At 45.4% G+C, this 16,327-nt stretch overlaps 1 protein-coding gene across 1 annotated transcript in view; it reads left to right on the top strand.

The window, feature by feature from the left end:
- The window catches only part of LOC145360690 (collagen and calcium-binding EGF domain-containing protein 1-like), a 107,378-nt gene that overhangs the window by 69,650 nt on the left and 21,401 nt on the right, over positions 1-16,327 (top strand). Inside the window, exon 4 of the mRNA XM_080216049.1 lies at positions 10,684-10,818. Within this exon, the coding sequence (XP_080072175.1) occupies positions 10,684-10,818 (135 nt within the window). The remainder of the gene's footprint in view (positions 1-10,683; positions 10,819-16,327) is intronic.

The raw sequence follows: 16,327 nt of genomic DNA, 5'->3' as shown, positions 1-16,327 counted from the left end.
AAACTCCACACAGACAGTGACCCACAGTGAATCGAACGCAGGTCCACTGGAGCTGTGAAGCAGCAGTGCTAACCACTGTGCTACTGTGCCGCCCCAACTTCTATCCTGAGGAAAAAGCCTCTAACTTTCCACCCTGTCTACGCCTCTCATAATTTTGTAGACCTCTGTCAGCTCTCCGTCTCAGTCTCTATTTTAGTGCCCTCTCTGCTATCAGAAGTCACCAACCTGGGTGAATGAGGAGGTTATTTAGCCAGATATATGGGTGCTTTTGGCGATCGATCCACCTGCACAGCACAGTAGACTATTGTTGTGGGCAGGTGTGGAACTTTTTTGGTACAGACCCAAGCAGGAATGATGTAAAAGGGTGAAGAAGGAAACAAAGCATTCTGCAATGGGGGTGAGACAACAGGAGGCTGTTATTGCTCAGAGGGATATATATGTGGGGAAAGTTCCAACAAATTTTTGTGACGATCATAAACCAAAAAAGGTGGCATGGAAGTAGGTGGTGGCCATTAATAATCATTTGCTTGCATTTTCAAAGATGTCAGCAGTTTCCATCAGCAATTTTATGTGAGATTAACATTTAAACCTTTGAGGAAGTGTTTGGGTGCATTTGAGGTTCTTTTCCAGTTTGCATAATAATTATATTGATGAAAAAATAATGCCGATTCATATTGTGAAGCTGTCTCGAATTGCCTTGACTCTTAGCCGTGCGGGAGAGATTAAAATTACTGGCTATCAAGGCGCCAGGGACGTGGGTTCGATTCCCGCCTTGGGTCACTGTCTGTGTGGAGTTTGCACGTCTCCCCGTGTCTGCATGGGTTTCCTCCGTGTTCTCCGGTTTCCTCCCACAGTCCAAAAGATGTGCGGGTTAGGTGGATTGGCCATGCTAAATTGCCCCTTAGTGTCAGGGGGACTAGCTAGAGTAAATGCATGGGGTTATGGGGATAGGGTCTGGGTGGGATTGTGGTCGGTGCAGACTTGACGGGCCGAATGGCCTCCTTCTGTACTGTAGGGATTCTATGGTTCTATGAAATGGGAATGTTCTCTACACTACCACGGTTTTAAAATTCCCACCCTTGTCTTCAGGTCTCTTTCTTTGATTGGATTAGATTTATTATTGTCACATGTATTAACTTATAGTGAAAAGTATTGTTTCTTGCTCAGCAAGATCCCACAATGACAATGACCTAGATAATCTGTTTCTCATAATGCGAACTAACCTAGATACTGGGAATCGCTCCCACTGTTGTTTCTCAAAAATAGTTGCACTGAAAAAGCATACCGTTCACAGAAAAGGAAAGGAGAGAGTGCAGAATGTAGTGTTACAGTCATAGCTAGGGTGTAGAGAAAGATCAACTTAGTGCGAAGTAGATCCATTCAAAAGACTGATGGCAGCAGGGAAGAAGCTGTTCTTGAGTTGGTTGGTACATGATCTCAGACTTTTGTACCTTTTTCCCAATGGACGAAGGTGGAAGAGGGAATTTCCAGGGTGCGTGGGGTCCTTAATTATGCTGGCTACTTTGCCAAGGCAGGAAGTGTAGACAGATTCAATGGATGGGAGGCTGGTTTGCCTGATGGATTGGGCTACGTCCACGACCCTTTGTAGCTTCTTGCGGTCTTGGGCAGAGCAGGAGCCCAGACCAAGCTGTGATACATCTGGAAAGGATGCTTTCTACGGTGCATCTGTAAAAGTTGGTGAGAGTCGTAGCAGACATGCCGAATTTCCTTATTTGGTAACAGCCTTGTATTAACATCACAAGAGCTGGAGCTCAAAAACCAACACACTCCGAGTGCATTGCTGAGGGGGTGCGGCACTGTCAGAGGTGCTGTCTTTCCAGGCAATGTTAAAGCCCCGTCTGCAAAAGACCCCGTGGAACTATTTTTGAAAAACAGCAGTGGGAGCGATTCCCGGTATCCAGGTCAGTTATCATCACGAGAAACAGATTATCTAGGTCATTATCATTGTGGGATCTTGCTGTGCGCCTATTGACTGCTGAGCTTTCTGCATTACAACAGCGACTGCTATTAAATCACTGCATTGGCGATACTGCCACATGCAATGGTCATTTAAAAAGATCAATATAAATGCAAATCTTGGAATCATAGAATAGAACCACAGAATCCCTACAGCACAGAAAGAGGCCATTCGGCCCATTCAGTCTGCACTGATCACAATCCCATCCAGACCCTAATCCTGTAAACCCATACGTTTACCCTGCTAATCCCCCCAACACTAGGATCAATTTAGCACGGCCAATCCACCTAATTTGCACCTCTTGGGACTGTGGGAAGAAACCAGAGCACCCCAAGGAAACCCACGCAGACACGGGGGAGAACGTGCAGACTCCGCACAGTGAGCCAAGCCGGGAATCGAACCCGGGTCCCTGAAGCTGTGAGGCAGCAGTGCTAACCCACTGTGCCACCAAGGACCCTATGAGTTCTTCTGCCAGTCTCCTCCACCTGAGTGGCCAACTTCAAAGACTTGAGTAGCCACGTTCCCAGGTCTCTCTGTTCCCTGAGTCCAGTGGATATCAACTTTTTCATCTGCAGACCAGACAAGGCAAAAAAAAACCATCACCACTTTCGCTCGCCAACTCAAAAGACCCATTGGAATTGCTGGGAAGAATGGCGTGGCTTTCGATGAGACACAAATGAGGTGATGTCTTGGTTCTGAACTTAGAGAGATTAAATGTTAAACTCTCAATCAACCGCTTCCTCTCTTGTTTCCAGCCACACAAGTCTTCAAAACCAGATCTTCTAGTTGTATGTTGCAACTGTTACAGAAATGTTGTGCAGAAAACTACACTCATCCTGTGTGCATCTACGACAGCTGGTGCCAAGTACATGGGAAAATTGAAATCTTACTTATTAGTGTCACGAGTAGGCTTACGTTAACATTGCAATGAAGTTACGGAGACAATCCCCCAGTCGCCACATTCCGGCGTCTGTTCGGGTACACTGAGGGAGAATTTAGCATGGCCAATGCGCCCTAACCAGCACGTCTTTCAGACTGTGAGCACCCAGAGGAAACCCATGCAGACATGGGGAGAATGCGCAGACTCTGCCCAGACAGTGACCCAAACCGGGAGTCGAACCCTTGTCCCTAGCACTGTGAGGCAGCGGTGCTAACCACTGTGTCACCATGGAGACTGTCTCTTCCTTTTTTAGGTATTCATTCAAGGGATGTGGGTTAGGCCAGCATTCATTATTCATCCCTAATTGTCCATCACACTGTTGGTGGGGATTAGGATTCTGGCTTGTCCTCTTGTATAAGAGCTATTATTTGGGGCAGTGGTTAGCACTGCTGTCTCGCAGCGCCAGGGATCAGGGTTCAATTCCAGTCCTTGGGTCACTGACTATGTGGAGTTTGCCGGTTCTCCCCAAGTCTGTGATTTGGAATGCACGGCCTGACATGAGGGGATGTGGAAGCAGGTTCGAGAAGATTATTGAGAACCGTATTGGGTGAAACATTAAAGGGCAACATCTCAAAGAACAAAGAACGAAGAACAACACAGCATGGGAAACAGGCCCTTCGGCCCAACAAGCCTGCGCTGCCATCTTAACAATGTGTTTTTCCTCCTCCACCCTTGACCCATGTCTATGCTTATGGTAACCCCATTGGAAACCAGATTAAGGGGAGTATAATTTAGGGACATTTTGTTACACCAATCAGCCTAAGAGGTGTGGGAGGAAACCAGAGCACCCGGAGGAAACCCATGCAACCACAGGGAGAATGCGCAAACTCCCACAGACACTGGCCCAAATCCATGTATCTGCACAGCAAACAGTGATAGTCACTGAGCTGTTGTGGTGCCCATCTGCTGGTCCAGTTTTAAGCGTACACAAACGATGTGAAGTACTAGGCTACTCTCAAAACATCCAAGAGCAGCCCACACATGACCCACCGGGTGCATGCCCCTCGTTAGACAACAAGGTGGACCGACGCACCTCATTGGAAAAGGGCAAATTGTAAAGCTTCACCAAAGAGCTAGCATAGATACAACAGGCTGAATGGCCTCCTGTCACAACCTTATCCTTCTCTGATTTAAAGCAGATTTGGAATAAAAGTTCTCTTGTCTCTATCCCACTCTTGTGTATTCATCCCTCCCTCCCTCTATCCTTTGAGAAATGAACAGTTAGCAAGATATAAGAACATAAGAACATAAGAAATAGGAGCAGGAGTAGGCCATCTGGCCCTTCGAGCCTGCCCCGCCATTCAATAAGATCATGGCTGATCTGTCGTGGCTCAGTTCCACTTTCCCGCCCTCTCCCCATAACCCTTAATCCCCTCTCTTATCAAAAACCCATCAACCCGCTTCTTAAAAATATTTAGCGAGGCAGCCTCCACCACTTCAACGGGCAGAGAATTCCAGAGATTCACCACCCTTTGAGTGAAGAAGTTCCTCCTCAACTCCGTTCTGAACCGCCCCCCCTTTATCTTGAGGCTGTGCCCCCTAGTCCTACTGTCTTTTTTGAGCGGGAAGAGTCTTTCCACCTCTATCCTATCCATCCCATTCATCATCTTATACGTCTCAATGAGATCTCCCCTCATTCTTCTAAACTCTAACGAGTACAAGCCTAGTTTATTCAGTGGAATCATAGAATCCCTACAGTGCAGGAAGAGGCCATTCAGGCAATCAATTCTGCACTGACAACAATCTCTTCCAGGCCCCATCCCCATAACGCCACGTATTTACCCTGCTAATCCATTTAACACTAAAGCTCGAAGTTTATTCATTGTGTCTCAAGTAGGTTTACATTAACATGAAGAGAGAATTTAGCATGGTGAATGCACCTAACCAGCGCATCTTTGGACTGTGGGAGGAAACCGGAGTACCTGGAGGAAACCCAAGCAGACATGGGGAGAACGTGCAAACTCCACATACACAATGACCCAAACCGGGAATCGAACCCGGATTCCTGGTGCTGTGAGGCAGCAATGATAAACACCATGCCACCCTGCCGCAAGTGCACAGGAAAAGGGAGAGAGAAGCAGACGATGGTGTCAGGGGTAAAAGCAGAATGGGGTGGGATTAGGACAAAGGAGTCCAGAGCCGGGTGGCACGGTGGTTAGCACTGCTGCCTCACAGCGCCAGGGACCCAGGTTCGACTCCCGGCTTCGGTCACTGTCTGTGCTGGGTCTACAGGTTCTCCCCGTGTCTGCATGGGCTTCCTCCGGGTGCTCCGGTTTCCTCCCACAGTCTGAAAGATGTGCTGGTTAGGTGCATTGGCCGTGCTAAATTCTCCCCCAGTGTATCCGAACAGGCACCAGAGTGTGGCGACTAGGGGAATTTCACAGTAACTTCATTGCAACGTTCATGACTGTAGACCATAAGACAGGAGAGCAAAATTAGGCCATTCAGCCCTTTGTGTCTGTTCCGCCATTCAATCATGGCTGATATTTCTCTCAACCCCATTCTCCTGCCTTTTCCCCATATTAATCAAGAACCTATCTATCTCTGTCTTATAAGACCATGGAAGTCTGCTCATGACACTAATAAATAAACTTTTGTTCTCACTGGAATGATGGAGGTTGAGGGGGTGACCTGACAGAGGTCTACAAGATTATGAGAGGCATGGATAGAGTGGATAGTCAGAAGCTTTTTCCCAGGGTGGAAGAGTCAATTACTAGGCGGGGGCGAATGGGTTTAAGGTGCGAGGGGCAAGATTTAAAGGAGATGTACGAGGTAAGTTTTTTACACAGAGAGTGGTGGGTGCCTGGAACTCACTGCCAGGGGAGGTTGCGGAAGCAGATACGATATTGAGTTTTAAGAGCATGTGGACAAATACATGAATGGGTTGGGAATAGACGGATATGGTCCCCCGGAAGAGTAGGGGGTTTTAGCTCAGCATGGTTAGTGCAGGCTTGGAGGTCTGAAGAACCTGTTCCTGTGCTGTAATTTTCTTTGTTCTTTAAACTGTAATTCTTAATGCCTTCTGAGCCACAGAAACTCGTTCTTAGAATCTTAGAATCCCTACAGTGCAGAAGGAGGCCATTTGGCCCATTGAGTCGGCACTGACCAGAATCCCACTTAGGCCCTATCCCTATAACCCCATGCATTTACCTTAGCTAGTCCCCCTGACACTAAGGGGCAATTTAGCACAGCCAATCCACCTAACCTGCACATCTTTGGACTGTGGGAGGAAACCGGAGCAGCCGGAGGAAGCCCACACAGACATGGGGAGAACATGCAAACTCCACACAGACAGTGGCCAAAGAAGGGAAGGAACCCAGGTCCCTGGCACTGCAAGACAGCAGTGTTAACCACTGTGCCATTGTGCCGCCCCAGTTCTTTCATTTGGGCAGCAGAGGCCTGGTGTTCATTTTGCCAAGATGGCTGTTAGTGTGGGAGTCAGGGTGCGCTGCGTGACAGAATCCCAAGCAGCAAAAGTGCTGAATCAGATGATGGAAAGTTAGAAGCAAAACTGTCCCCAAGACAATTTCCTTTCCAATTTCCACTGAATTCTCCCTCGGTGTACCCGAACAGGCGCTGGAGTGTGACGACTAGAGGATATTCACAGCAACTTTGTTGCAGTGAGAATGGAAGCTTGTGAAATGGGAGCTGTACAAACAGCGCATATTTTATGACAGTTCATGAATGGAAAATGTTGTTTGGTGAGCTGGATTGCCTCAGTTTCAGCTGTGCATTGGAATCATTCCATTGATTTATATTCTGCCAGGAGGCATGTTCGCGTGTGAAAACTCAAGCTGTCTTCCTGGGCCTGTCATGCGATTAACTGATTGCATAATGTGCAAGTTGACATTGTTAATACTATTTGTCAGGGTTGATATCTTGTGAACTTTGTTAACCCATTTATCTTTGCTTCCCCTCTGCCTTCTCCCTTCTGAGCTGCATGAAATCTAATCCCTCCCCATTCGCTCTGTGTGCCAGCTGTAAACTTTACTTTAGCAAATCTAAACAAGCCGCAGCCTTGCTTTGTGTGTGTGGATTCACTTAGCACCTTGACACTTGCACGCATGTACGTGCGTGTGTGTGTGCGTGTGTATCTGTGTGTGTGCGTCTGCATGTGTGTGTGCGTGTATGTGTTTGTGTGTATGTGTGCATATGGTCATGTGCATGTGTGTGCACACATGCATGTGTGTATGCGTGCTTGCATGCATGTGCACACATATGTGTGTGTGCGTATACGCGTGCATGTGTGTGAGTGCACACACGTGTGTGTACTTGTTTATGCACGTGTTTACACGTGTGTGCGTGCGTGTGCATGTGTTCGTGTGTGTATGTATGCATATGGTCATGTGCATGTGTGTGCACACATGCGTGTGTGTGTGTACGCGTGTGCATGTGTGTGTGTGTGAGTGCACGTGTGTGTGGGTGCACGTGTGTTTATACACATGTGTGTGCATGTTTCTGTGCATGTGTGTGCGTGTGTGTTGCATGCCATCTATGCCCAGCAGAGCTGATATGTTGGCAGCTGCTGTAGTGATTGGTTGACGTTCCTCGCCTATCTCCCATCTAATCGTGGTATGCATCTACTGGATCTGAACGAGCCTATCAGGTACTGTGGGGATCAGATTCAGAATTTGATTTATTATTGTCATGTGGATTGGGATACAGTGAAAAGTTTTGTTTCTTGCACGCTATACAGACAAAGCATACCGTTCATAGAGAAGGAAAGGAGAGAGTGCAGAATGCAGTGTTACAGTCACAGCTAGGGTGTAGAGAAAGATCAACTTCATACAAGGTAGGTCCATTCAAAAGTCTGATGGCAGCAGGGAAGCAACTATTCTTGAGTCGGTTGGTACGTGACCTCAGACTTTTGTTGACTTTTTCCCAATGGAAGAAGGTGGAAGAGAGAATGTCCAGGGTGTGTGGGGTCCTTAATTATGCTGGCTGCTTTTCCAAGACAGCGGGAAGTGTAGACAGAGTCAATGGATGGGAGGCTGATTTGTGTGATGGATTGGGCTACATTCATGACCTTTTGTAGTTCCTTGTGGTCTTGGGCAGAGCAGGAGCCATACCAAGCTGTGATACAACCAGAAAAGATGCTAACTATGGGGTAGAAAACCAGAATATTATTACACTTTGTGTGATGGCCGCATGGAAGTATTGGTACGGCTCTTTTAGATATTTGACGAATAAAGTACATTTTTATAAAAGAAAACAAATGCTGGTCTTACAGGTGACATCCAAACCGCATGCATGAAAGAATAATATTTTTTAAACCATCTTCTTAGATCATAGAATCTCTACAGTGTGGAAGGTATCATTTGGCCCATCAAGTCTGCATCGACCACAATCCCACCAGGTCCTATCCCCATAACCCCATTTAACCTGCAAATCCCCCTGACACTGAGGGGCAATTTAGCATGGCCAACCCACCTAACCTACACATCTTTAGACCGTGGGAGGAAACTGGAGCACCCGGAGGAAACCCATGCAGACACAGGGAGGACATGCAGACTCCACACAGACAGTGACCTGAGCCGGGAATCGAACCTGGGACCCTGGCGCTGTGAGGCAGCAGTGCTAACCACTGTGCCACTTTCTGTTCTAACAAATTCTTTCCCAGGGCCTCAAAGCTCTGCCAATCATCACTGTTCCTTCTGCAATCCTCACACACATTCAAAGAGCCAAGTTAAAGTTTATTTATTAGTTACAAGTAGGTTCACTTTAACACTGCAATGAAGTTCTTGTGAAAATCCCCTCGTCGGCACACTCCTACAGCTGTTCGGGTACATTGAGGGAAAAATTAGCATGGCCAATGCACCTAACCAGCACATCTTTTGGACTGTGGGAGGAAACTGGAGCATCCAAAGGAAACCCACGCAAACACAGGGAGAATGTGCAAACTCCACACAGGCAGTCACCCAAGCTGGGAATCGAACCTGGGTCCCTGGCGCTGTGAGGCAGCAGTGCTAATCATTGTGCCACTGTGCTACCACAAGACATATCCAATCTTCTCTGCTACTCTCTGAAATTTTGGTGTTAGTACGGTCACAATATAAAACACAACCTGTTGGAACTGTTACGAACCACATTGATGTTAAATTTGAGGGTATTCCAAAATCCACAAGGGCGACTTGGAACACTGGTATATGTGTTTTTTTTGGTATATTGTGTGGAACGATGTGCAATCTACTGAGGGAACAGCCAGTCATTGTGTGAACAATTAATAAAGAACATTTATTAACTTAAAACAAAAACATACATGACAAAAAGGATTATAATACACTATGATGCTTAAACATACCAATGATTGTCCACACATAATTTTGCGTGAAACTATCCCCTAGAGTTTAACGTTTTTTTAAGTTTTTTATGCGTTGGCTTACATTAACACTGCAATGAAGTTACTGTGAAAAATCCCTGGTTCCCACTACTAGGTTTAGTCCATAAGACATAGAAGCAGAGTTAGGCCACTCAGCCCATCAAGTCTGCTCCGCCATTCAATCATGGCTGATATTTCTCTCATCCCTATTTTCCTGCTTTTCCCCATAACCCCGATCCCCTTATTAATCAAGAATCTATCTATCTCTGTCTTAAAGACACTCAATGACCTGGCCTCCACAGCCTTCTGTGGCAAAGAGTTCCACAGATTCCCCACTCTCTGGCTGAAGAAATTCCTCCTCATCTCTGTTTTAAAGGATCGTCCCTTTAGCCTGAGGTTGTGCCCTCTGGTTCTAGTTTGTCCTACAAGTGGAAACATCCTTTCCACTCTATCCAGGCCTCGCAGTATCCTGTAAGTTTCAATAACATCCCTCCTCAACCTTCTAAACTCCAACAAGTACAGACCCAGAGTCCCCAACTGTTCCTCATATGACAAGCTCTTCATTCCAGGGATCATTTGCCTCAATTCTGAGACATTCTATGAGCTAAATTCATCAAATAATGGCCACAACCACAGGTTAAGTTGGTCACATCTGAAAAATAGACTTCAGATTCAGCAAGGGTGAAAAATGGTGACTTCTTTCAGGAGACTATCTCTGCAACTCTTGTAGCTCTGATGTTAGTTTTCTCTCTCCCATCCCTGTAGTTAGTGTTCTCCAGTTACACCATTTCTTTCCCTTTGATTTTATCCCCCTATGGAATTGGCTTTGGCAAGTGTATATCAATTTTCTTATCTCCCCATTTTGAAGTTACCACTTCCATTGTTTTCTCCAATCACACATTTTTTTAAACTTCATTCATGGGGCATAGGTGTAGCTGGTTGGCCAGCATTTATTGTCCATCCCTAGTTGAGAGTCAACCACATTGCTGTGGCTCTGGAGTCACATGTAGGCCAGACCAGGTAAGGACAGCAGATTCCCTTCCCCGAAGGACATTACTGAACTAGGTAGATCTTTCTAATTGACAATGGTTTCATGTAGATTCTTAATTCCAGATAGTTTTTTATTGAATTCAAATTCTACCATCTACCATGGTAGGATTCGAACCCAGGTCCCCAGAACATTAGCTGAGTTTCTGGATTAATAGTCTAGCGATAATACCACTAAGACCATTGCCTCCCTGTAAAATACTTGTTTTCGGTTGATAGTCTAATTCGCATCTCATCATTTCTCCAACTGTTTCCTTCTAATCAACTCCCTATTATACTTTGGGGTTTTTTTAAGCTTAATTTTCCTCACTTCTCAACCTAACTTCATTTGGCAAACCATTGGGAATATTCATTAAGTGTCAGGGAACTTCTGATTGCTGAACTTTCTTTCCTCTCCAGATGTTGATGTCTGTGCTGGCTCACCTTGCGAACAACAATGCACTGATAATTTTGGACGAGTTGTGTGTACTTGTTACCCTGGATATCGCTTTGACCGACAGCGACATCGAAATCATCAGACCCCCTACTGTTTAGGTGAGATCTTTCATTTTATTTGTAAAATACTGATCTACATTTTCAACAATGAGGAACATCCCAATGTGTCTATATCACTTTGATTGCATCACATTATCACGCAGCACATTTGGACCTCCATGTATGGACATTTCCGAACATAACTCGCTGCATGAAAATAATTGTCCTTATAAAGTCCCAACAGTGCAGAAGGAGGCCATTCAGCCCATTGAATCTGCACCAACCACAATCCCATCCAGGCCCTATCCACACGACCATACATATTTAGCCTGCTAATACTCCTGGTGCCAGGGGGTCAGTTCTGGTAGCCTTCACAGTAAAGTAGCTTGACTGCAATTTCCGTCTATGCCAACAAGTGAGGAATGACTGCTTAGACGAGGCTCAAAAAAATAAGATTTGGAAGATTGAACAAGAAAAAAAGATGGTGTGATCACCCATCTTTAGTTTGCTTGATTCTTTTTTATTCATTTGTGGGACATGGGCGTTGCTGGCTGGCTAGTATTTATTGGCCATCCCTAGTTGTCCGAGGGCAGCTGAGAGTCAACCACATTGCTGTGGCTCTGGAGTCACATGTAGGCCAGACCAGGTAAAGATGGCAGACTTCCTTCCCTAAAGGTACATAAGTGAACCAGATGGGTTTTTCTGACAATCGACAATGGTTTCATGGTCACCAGTAGACTTTTATTTCCAGATTTCATAGAATGGGATATCATCAGCTCAACTTGTGGGCCAAAGGGCCTGTTTGTGCTGTAGTTTTTCTATGTTCTACAGTGCCGAAGGAGGCCATTTGGCCCATCAAGTCTGCACCGACCACCGTCCCACCGGGGCCTTATTACCATAACCCGGAATATATACCGTGCTAATCCCCTGACATTAGGGTCAACTTAGCATGGCCAATTAGCCTAACCCACACATTTTTGGAGTGTGGGAGGGAGCTGGAGCACACGGAGGAAACCCACACAGACATGGGGTGAATGTGCAAACTCTGCACAGACAGTGACCCGAGGCTAGAATTGAACCCAGGTCCCTGGCACTATGAGGCAGCAGTGCTAACCACTGTGCCACCGTGCCACCCATTTCTTTTACTGAATTTGAATTCCATCATCTGCCATGGCAGGGTTCAAACCCCGATACCCCAAAATGTTAGCTGAATTTCTGGATTAAATCGTCCGGCAACAATACCACTAGGCCATCGCCTTCCCCTATCCACATCAATTAAACAAAATGATTTAGTCATAAGACATACCACCAATGTCAATTTAACTCTGACAAGATGTTAATAAATAAGTAATACTTGGTGCCATTTTATGCCAAGCCATGATGTGTTATCATTCTTGTCAGTAGCTATGCTGATGCTTGGGGCTAGATTGTAGCACATTCTCAGTGTCAGGAACTGTGTTTGCCCTTCTCTCCTCCTGTTGACAAAGCAATCCCAGCTACTCATCCATTTCATTCAATCTTTTATCACGCCAGAAACACATCTAATCGCTTCTAGCGACGATGAAGTGGAAATGGTCAAGAGCTTCATGTTTCTAGGTGTCCAGAGCACCATTAACCTGTCCTGGACCCTCCACACCAACACTATAGTTAACAAAGCCCACTAACGCCTCTATTTTCTCAGGAAGCTCAGGAAATTTGGCAACAACTCTCACCAATTTTTACGGATGCACCATAAAAAGCATCCTTTCCGGATGTATCACAGTTTGGTATTGTTCCTACTCTGACCAAGACTGCAAGAAGGGTTGTGAACATAGCCCAGTCCATCATGCAAAGGGTCGTGAATGTAGCCCAGTCCATCACGAAGCTTCCCATCCATCGATTTCGTCTACACTTCCCGCTGCCTTGGAAAAGCAGCCAACATAATCAAGGACCCTACACACCCTGGACATTCTTCCATCGGGAAAAAGATACAAAAATCTGAGGTCATGAAGCCAACCGACTCAAGAACAGCTCCTTCCCTGATGCTATCAGACTTTTGAATGGACCTACCTCGCATTAAGTTGATCTTTTTCTACATCCTTGCTATGACTGTAACACTACATTCTGCACTCTCTCCTTTCCTTCTTCCCTATGTACTCTATGAATGGTATGCTTTGTATAACGCGCCAGAAACAATGCTTTTCACTGTATCCCATGCATGTGACATTAATAAATCAAATTAAATCAGATCAAGTAAAGTTGTTTTACGCAACCCATTTTAATAACAGTCCAGTGATGCTATCCATTATTCTTTGGGTTGTTTTAACCTTCCATATCTTTGATTACTTTAATCAGGGAATTGAGGTTGGCCTGTTTGAATATCGACTCCCTGATTGAAGGCCCTTTTTCAGTTTTCTCAAAAACCTTTTGTCGATGTTTTGTTTGCACTTCATTCCCACTCTCCTGATCTACGGGCACCCTGGTCCGGAGGGGGGCAGGGAAGCAGGAGGAACTACTTTCACGAACCTGTTCCTATTGGCAAGGATTGTCATCTACAGGTCCAGGCAGCAGGCGATCGAGGGGGGGGGGGTCATCCAACCTGTCTGCCCCTCTACCGCGGCAATATTCATGGCTGAACGTCCCTGGAGAGGGAGCATGTGGTATCCAAGGGCACTGATGGTGCCTTCCATGCCTGCTGGGCACCGCAGGGGCTGGGGTGTATTATTGACCCTTTTTAATTTGATGCTTTAAGTTTCCGATCCAATTTTATTTTTTGTTTTGGGCGGTTCTCCTCCTTTTGGAGCTGCCCCTTTGAATTTGTCCCTGAGTTAGTTTTTGGACCAAAAAGAGGTCCCTGATTGAAGGCCTAAATGATGGTCCAATCAGGGACCCCCGTGCTCTGTACTGAAACAGGAGTGTCAGTTCCTCTGACACTCCAGATCTAGGCTTCATACTGAGAGCAATCTGTATAATATTGTTGGATCTTGTAACTAAAGGAACTCTGGTGAAGTGACTTCCAAATCCAAGGACTTATTGTTATATCACCGTAACAGCAAAATAATTCAACAGATATTTGCTTTTATTCAAACCCATTGCAGCAGTGAGCAACGTGAGTTCAATTCTGAAAAGCTAGTTGGTGAAGGATGGCACTATAGCTAATTTTTACTCAGTGTTACATTTATTTACAGAATGAAACATTACAAGCATATACCTCCTAACTCAACCACACACCACAGTTTCAGTAAGTGGCACTTTTTATATGCTCAAGTGAAACCTCAGTTAATACCTTGCACCTACATATAATTAAAACGCAATGGAAATCCAATTAACAATCATTATTATACAATTAATTATGACAACTAACAGTGTGTTTGCATCACGTAAAGTTTGCCGTGACTTTTCCACATCATTTAAAATACTTAAAATATTGATGTCCATTGCTTTATGTCTCTGAACCCAACTGGATAATGTAACGGGCAACATGTCATTGAGATCGATGTGATGATACCATTACTTAGATAAATCCCACGTGTAATAAATGCAGCACAGTGTTTAGCACTGCTGCCTCATGGTGCCAGGGACCCGGATTTGATTCCAGCTCAGGTCACTGTCAGTGTGGAGTTTGCACATTCTGCCCATGTCTGCGTGGGTTTCCTCCGAGTGCTCCCGTTTCTCCAGCAGTCCAAAGATATGCGGCTTAGGTGGATTGGCCATGGTAAATTACCCCTTAGTGTCCAAAGATGTGTGGGTTAGGTTGATTGGCCATGCTAAACTGCCCCTTAATATCATGGGAAGTAACAGGGTAAATATGTGGGGGATGGTGCCTGGGTGGAATTATTTTTGGAGCAGGCTTGATGAGACAAATGGCCTCCTTCTGCGCTTTAGGGATTCTATGAAAAGTAAATCTTTTTATTCAGAACGTAATGATACTTTGAGGAGTCAAACTTAAATGTATATTCTAATAAGCCTGTCTTTTTCCACAGTGACAGAGCGGTTAGCATTGCCAGGGACCCAAGTTTGATTCCAGGCTTGTGTCACTGTCCATGTGGAGTTTGCATGTTCTCCCCGTGTCTGTGTGGGTTTCCTCCAGGTGCTCCGGTTTCCTCCCACAGTCCAAAAGATGCGCTGGTTAGATGCATTGCTAAATTCTCTTTCAGTGTACCCGAACAGGCGCCGGAGTGTGGCGACTAGGGGAACTTCACAGTAACTTCATTGCAGTGTTAATGTCAGCCTATTTGTGACTAATAAATAAATAAACTTTAAAACTTGCTACATTAATGTTCTAACTGCGTATGTAGTAATTGACATATTAAGGATTGTTGCGTAGAGTCAGTGACCAGGAGTGGAGTGGAGAGGATGTTTCCATTAGCAACAGAAACTAGAACCAGAGGGCACAACCTCAGACAGAGATGAGGAGGAATTTCTTCAGCCAGAGAGTGGTGAATCTGTGGAACTCTTTGCTGCAGAGGAGGCCAGGTCATTGAGTGTCTTTAAGACAGAGATAGATAGGTTCCTGATTAATGAGGGGATCAGGGGTTAGGAGGAAAAGGCAGGAGAATGGAGATGAGAAAAATATCAGCCATGATTGAATGCAGGGCAGACTTGATGGGCCGAGTGGCCTAATTCTGCTCCTATATCTTCTGGTCTTACGACCTGTTTAATCAAAAATGAAACTATTATTTGATCAGAAGATCAAACAGACCTAGTATTGAATGAACGGAAATGTATTTTCAATGTGGGATGATTTCTTAAGATTATGCAGTTGGTGCTGAGTTATGTTGCGATTCATGCTCCCAGCTTATACATCTTTAATACATATTGGTTTGTGAACTTCCTTTAGATCAGGGCTCAGGGAAAAGGGAAAATGAACCAAAGTGTTTGTTCCAATGGGTTATCAATTGCAGCTGCATTGAAACAGGGCACGGTGACACAGTGGTTAGCACTGCTGCCTCACAGCGCCAGGGACCCGGGTTCGATTCCCCACTTGGGTGACTGCGCAGTATCTACACACTTTCCCAGTGACTGCGTGGGTTTCCTCCAGGTGCTCCGGTTTCCTCCTACAGTCCGAAAGATGTGCTGGTTAGACGCATTGGCCGTGCTAAATTCTTCCTCAGTGTACCCGAACAGGTGCAGGAGTGTGGCGACTAGGGGAATTTCACAGTAACTTGCAGCAGTGTATATCTTTGGCAGCCGTGCCTTCAGCTGCTTGTGTCTTAAGCTCTGGAAGGATTTGTTCATGGAACTATCTTATTGAATAAAAAAAGCTCAATTAAAACTCCAAAGATTGAAGGTAATGTAACCCATACACTGGTGCAAAAGAGAAAATGCTGGAAAATCTCAGCAGGTCTGGCAGCATCTGTTTCGAGTTGCCGTTTCGAGTCCAGATGACCCATTTGTCAAAGATTTGACAAAGGATCATCTGGACATGAAACTTCAGCTCTTTTCTCTCCTTACAGGTGCTGCCAGACCGGCTGAGATTTTCCAGCATTTTCTCTTTTGTTTTCGGATTCCAGCATCCGCGGTAATTTGCTTGTATCCACACACTGGTCCAATTGATTTCCATGTGAGAACAGGAGCCCTAACTTCCTCA

Source organism: Carcharhinus amblyrhynchos, chromosome 32 (genome assembly GCF_965287045.1).
Source record: "Carcharhinus amblyrhynchos chromosome 32, sCarAmb.v2.hapA, whole genome shotgun sequence".
Classification (NCBI taxonomy): domain Eukaryota; kingdom Metazoa; phylum Chordata; class Chondrichthyes; order Carcharhiniformes; family Carcharhinidae; genus Carcharhinus; species Carcharhinus amblyrhynchos.
The sequence above is the reverse complement of the archived record's forward strand: the minus strand, read 5'-3'. Positions and strand labels throughout refer to the sequence as shown.